General features: G+C 40.7%; 1 protein-coding gene across 3 annotated transcripts in view; it reads right to left on the reverse strand.

The window, feature by feature from the left end:
• The window catches only part of SLC7A9 (solute carrier family 7 (amino acid transporter light chain, bo,+ system), member 9), a 33,124-nt gene that overhangs the window by 7,612 nt on the left and 19,512 nt on the right, over positions 1-6,000 (reverse strand). For all 3 annotated transcript variants that reach the window (XM_010848927.1, XM_010848928.1, XM_010848929.1), the window contains exons 10-11: positions 4,599-4,695; positions 3,492-3,641 (exon numbers count right to left, since the gene is read on the reverse strand). In XM_010848927.1, coding sequence (XP_010847229.1) covers positions 3,492-3,641; positions 4,599-4,695 — 247 coding nt within the window. The remainder of the gene's footprint in view (positions 1-3,491; positions 3,642-4,598; positions 4,696-6,000) is intronic.

Genomic DNA, 6,000 nt, shown 5'->3' on the forward strand with positions numbered 1-6,000 from the left:
GGATCAAAAAGATGTTAATTTTTAAAATCGATTTCCTGTTTTATTGCATTATAGACAGAGAATGTACTTTGTAACATTCCTGACTTTTTAATCGGAGTTTTTCTTGGTGGCATTACAAATTCAGACATGTCCCCTCTTCACTTGAAAAGGTGTGATTGCTATTTGGGGAACTCAGAATTTGATAGGAATCTCTAAAATGTACCTGTTACATTGTTTTAGCTCTTCAGTTGCCTTTACTAGTGATGTGCCTGGACCGACCCTGCTCTGAGGGAGATGTTTTAAAGCCTTCTATTTGTGTGTGCCTGTTTCTCCTCCTGTTTCCTGTAGTTTGTTCCCTAAAAGTAATTATGTGGTGTGGTAAACAGGTTTTCACAACTCTTCTCTCTTTAGCCATTATTACTTAATGGTCTTTGTCTTGTGTTCTGGGTCTGAGTGCTTGTCTGATAAGATCACAGCCCGTTTTCTACGAATTTTCATTTGCTTCATTTTTTTTTTGCCTATCCTTTTAATCTTTCACCACTTTGTAAACCTGTCTAAAAATTATTTTTTTCTTTTAATGGCCAATTTAAACTATTTAGGCTGAATAAGCCAGTTTATTCATACAGCTGGTAGGTTTTGTTTTCACATTGTTTCACATGTCTGTATAAAGTACCTTCTACTTAACTGTCATTTTCTTGCCCTTTAAAGAGTAGCATTCTGTGGGAAAACTCTCACCAGAGGCTCTACTTTCTTTATTGTTAAAGTGGGGAAAATTACCGTGTATCAGGTGAAATCCTAAACTTCTAAGTAGAGTTTTCAGATATAACTATAAGATAGTAAATGCATATATATATCCAACATGTGCTATGGGCTTCCCTAGTGGCTCAGTGGTAAAGAATCCACCTGCAATGCAGGAGACAAGGGTGCAGCCCCTGGGTCTGCAGGATCCCCCGGAGAGAAGGAAATGGCAACTCATTCCAGTATTCTTGCCTGGAAAATGCCTGGATGGAGAAGCCTGGCGGGCTGCAGTCCCTGAGGCCGCAGAGAGTCAGGCACGAGTTAGTGAGTACACAACAACAAATGCGTTATGCCTAGAAGTTAGCTGCTTTAAAAAATCATTTCCTGGCACCAGTTAGTGTGATTGTTAGTAAATGGTCACCTTTAATGCGATAACGTTTCCCAAAGTCTGAGATGCGCGCGCTTTCCCACACTTTTCAGCACGCCTACACATGATGGTGACTTGTGTCGGATTTGGAATGTCATTTGAAACTTTTCACACATATGTATTAAAAATACTGTAGCGGGCTTTGGAAATTTAAATACTCATTTTTTCCCATATAACTATCAGTTAGACATAAGACTATTAAGAGATTCATAGATTCTGTAAAGTTTGGGAATGTAAAAAAACTAATAAGCAAAAAAAAAAAAAAACCCACAGTAACAACAAAAAACCCTAGTAAGCATTCTACTGAGAAAATGTCAACCAGGAAGATATTCTGATTTGTTTCCCTGTCTGAGTCTTCATGTATAGGTTCTTTCATGATGTGGCTTCATGGGTGTGTGTGGGTGTGTGTGTTTTGGATATATTTATCTATAAACACTAATTTTCTTAGTTCTCGACCCAGGGATCAAACCCAGGTCTCCCACATTGCAGGCGCATTCTTTATCAACTGAGCCACCAAGGAAGCCCTTTCTTCTGAGCATTACCATTATAAATAGGTATAATATAATACCTTTGTCTCCCCCTTTTTAAGATATTGTTCATAATAAGCAGTAATGAAGTAAGCTAAAGATTTCTTCTCCCCGCTCCAGCATCCAATTTCAGCTGGTATCCTAAAGCAGTTTCTCTGACACACTTCCCTTAACTTGAATACTTTCCTATGCTTTCTCTTCCACTTTTGTTATATTATGTCATCAGTGCTTAATAATTTACATACTGTTTTGCCATCCTTATCTCCTGTCGTTAAGTCTTAGTTCTTAAATATAATCACCTTATGCCCATGACTTTTTGGTTTCTAAAGCTCATTCTCTAGTGATTCCAAAGGAAGGAAGGTCTCATATAACAATGTATGCTTTGAGTTCTCTCATTGGTAACTTTACTCTTCAAGGTCAGTTTGAGTAGATATGAAATATTTGACTTACATTTCCCTTCCTTGAATATCTTAAATAAGTTGCCCACTGTCTTATGGCATAAAGTGTAGCTGGTGAGAAGTCTGATGCCTGTATATTTCCTTTTCTTTATAAGTGAATTGAGGTGGAGGAGGACAAGAAAGAGGATGTGATATACCCAAAGCATTAAAAAAACAAAAAAACTCCATAGTTTTATCAAAATGTATTTAAACTCTAGTTAGGATGTCTCAGTTATACTGAATGACTTTCAGTGTGTTGATTCAAGTCCCTGCCTCCTCTTAAGGTCCCCTCTTCTCCTTTCCTTCCAAATTCAGGAAATGTTTCTTAAATCACAGCTTTTAAGAATTCTATTACTTTCATTTTCTTCCTCAGCGACTCCAGTTACACATATGTTGATCTCTCTCATTTTCTTGCCTGCCTCCTTATTTTTTCTCAAATCCTTTTTATTTCTGTTTGAGCAGTTTTGTGCAGATTACCAATCTGTGCTACCATCGTGATTTTGCATGCTTGATTTCCTGATTGAGGGGAGCTGCCTGATCCCAGCAGGCTACTCTACGCCTCTGCTGACTTTAGCGACTGGGTAACAGTCAAGCTACCATGCCAGAAAGACTTTTAACCATATTTATGAAACAGAATTCCAAAGCTAAAGACACTATTTTTTTTCTTGCTATATAGTTTCTGAAGCCCTCTTCTTGCCTACCTTTTTCTTAAATCTGTGCTTGTTATCATAAGAATATATGTGCTAAGTCACTTCAGTCGTGTCCAACTCTTTGCGACCCTGTGGACTGTAGCCCACCAGGCTCCTCTGTCCATGGGATTCTCCAGGCAAGAATACTGGAGTGGGTTGCCATTTCCTTCGCCAAAGAATATATACCATAGGTTTAAAAAAAAAAAAAAAAGAGCCCATAACATAAGCAAAACACAGTACATTCTCCTTCCCCATCGGTATATGGACCCACACCAGCCATGGAGGCAGGTGGGAAGGAGCCTAAGACAGATTGCAGAGGTGCACTGTAGGTGGCTGCGTGCACAGGACAGGCTGGGTCTGAGTCAGAAGTCCCCATCAGTAGACAAAAAGTGAATGCTCGAGAGATCCTGGAACTGCCAGAACTGGAAATCTCCCTTTGCTTAGACAGGTCACAGGTATTGCTGATAACTTTAATAAATTAATAATGAGATGGCTGACTGGATCATAATTTATGATATGAGTTGAAGAGGAAACTCCACTCTTTTAAGTATGACATTCAGGACAAAAGGTTGAAAATAGAAAGCAGGCTCCTAGAACTTAAAACAGTTCCATCTAAATAAATAAATTAGTTACCACTGTCTAGCTCACTTCAGGAAAACAAAGCCACTTGTGACATTTGGGGAACTAAACCTACCTTGATAGGTCTTTTCAGCTCTTTCCTTGTAAACCTCATCACAATGAGTCCGGTGATCGTCAAACCATAAAACAGCCATGCAGCGAAACTGAAGTAATTGACTAATGAGTTTATGTCACCAGGGATGATGTAAATGATCGCTATCATGCCCTAGAGGAAAGAAGAATGAATTCTTAGGTCATCACTACATGAAAACATTACCCTTACGACTTCACAAAAGACAAAAGAAGCAGTGGATAAACACTTTAATGTGAAAGAAAACTTCTGTTTATCCCATTACATTTGGAGTCAAGCCAGACTGGTGGAAGCTCTTTTCTTTGAGGTGTGATGGAAAGGACTTGGAAAATAGGTGGCTCTTTTAAACAGGAGGAAAACAAAATGTATATTGCACCAGCTTCCTAATTATTAATTTTCCTGCAAAGAGTTTTCACTGGGGGAAAGAACCCTGCACTAGAAAACCCAGGCTGTCTAGGTCTCGTATTGGCTGCATTTACTCCACTGTCCTGGACTTGTAATTCCTGTAATTCTGGGTCTGTTTTCTCATCTCCAGAGGGAGTAGGCTGACAGAACAGGGGCTCTCCTCAGGGTGGGAGAAAGAATCTGGCCCTTGAGCTAGGGTGTGGATGGTCCAAAGTTGCCCATAACAGTTGCATACAACCAAGGACTACCCCTCACTGAGAAATTCCAATCAGAAAATGTCAAAGGGCCTTTAATTCACAAGCATCCCATGACTTACGAATTATTGGACCACAATGAGAAGCTGTTGTCATTAGCTACCTCGTAAAATGCCTTCTCCTTCCCCATAAGCTAGTCGGGTTTTGTGCAGTTTGTTACCAGGGACCCAGAGCACACAAATGTGCATGTAAGACGTGTAAAGGGTATGAGCTTAGAAGATTCAATCAGTGTCTTTCATAGATGAATTCAGAACAAGGAGCAGAAGTTGGGTAAATTATTTTAATTGTTTTGAACTTTTTTATATACCTGAGGACTGGGAACCCTGGGTCATTTGAAAATCACTGAACTTAGTGACCAAGTTTATATTTTATCATCCAGACTGAGGGACCCTCTGCCTTAAGAGGGTGTTTTCACGGCACAATTCATACTTACATGAAACATGATGGCAGGAGCTGGAGTGAGGCGCCTGACGCTGACGTAAGACAGCACTTTCAGCATGTGGCCTTCCCGGCCCGCAACGAAAACAAGTCTGAAAGGGCAATAATAAGGAAGTCAGTCGATGAAGGCGTGTGGGCTACAGTGTGAACACAAAGCAAGTGTGTCCTAATCTCACTACTGAGGCCACACAGAAAAGGACTGAGTTATGACCCTGGTATTTTCAGATGGAGTCCAGTCTCTTGAATAAGTGAGTTTTGCACAAGTAAGCTGATTAAATGCATTTTAGATGAATGCCTTTTCACACTGTTCATGGGGTTCTCAAGGCCAGAATACTGAAGTGGTTTGCCATTCCCATCTCCAGAGATTTCTTCAAGAAAATTAGAGATACTAAGGGAACATTTCATGCAAAGATGGGCACAATAAAGGACAGAAATGGTATGGACCTAACAGAAGCAGGGACTCCCTTGGACTGCAAGGAGATCCAACCAGTCCATTCTGAAGGAGATCAGCCCTGGGATTTCTTTGGAAGGAATGATGCTGAAGCTGAAACTCCAGTACTTTGGCCACCTCATGCGAAGAGTTGACTCATTGGAAAAGACTCTGATGCTGGGAGGGATTGGGGGAGAACGGGATGACAGAGGATGAGATGGCTGGATGGCATCACTGACTCAATGGACGTGAGTTTGGGTGAACTCCGGGAGTTGGTGATGGACAGGGAGGCCTGGCGTGCTGCAATTCATGGGGTCGCAAAGGGTCGGACACGACTGAGCAACTGAACTGAACTGAACAGAACAGAAGCAGAGGATATTAAGAAGAGGTGGCAAGAATACATGGAAGAACTATACAAAAAAGATGATAATCACCCAGATAACCATGATGGTGTGATCACTCACCTAGAGCCAGACATCCTGGAATGCAAAGTCAAGTGGGCCTTAGGAAGCATCACTATGAACAAAGCTGGTAGAGGTGATAGAATTCCAGCTGAGCTATTTCAAATCCTAAAAGGTGATGCTGTTAGAGTGCTGCACTCAATATGCCAGCAAATTTGGAAAACTCAGCAGTGGCCACAGGACTGGAAAAGGTCAATTTTCATTCCAATCCCAAAGAGGCAATTCGAAGAATGTTCAAACTACCACACAATTGCACTCATCTCACACACTAGCAAAGTAATGCTCAAAATTCCCCAAGCAAGGCTTCAACAGTACATGAACCTAGAACTTCCAGATGTTCAAGCTGGATTTAGAAAAGGCAGAGGAATCAGAGATCAAATTGCCAACATCCACTGGATCATAGGAAAAGCAAGAGAGATCCAGAAAATATCTACTTCTGCTTTATTGACTACGCCAAAGCCTTTGACTGTGTGGATCACAACAAACTGTGGAAAATTCTTAATGAG

This window comes from Bison bison, unplaced genomic scaffold (genome assembly GCF_000754665.1).
Source record: "Bison bison bison isolate TAMUID 2011002044 unplaced genomic scaffold, Bison_UMD1.0 scf7180017864280, whole genome shotgun sequence".
Classification (NCBI taxonomy): Eukaryota; Metazoa; Chordata; class Mammalia; order Artiodactyla; family Bovidae; genus Bison; species Bison bison.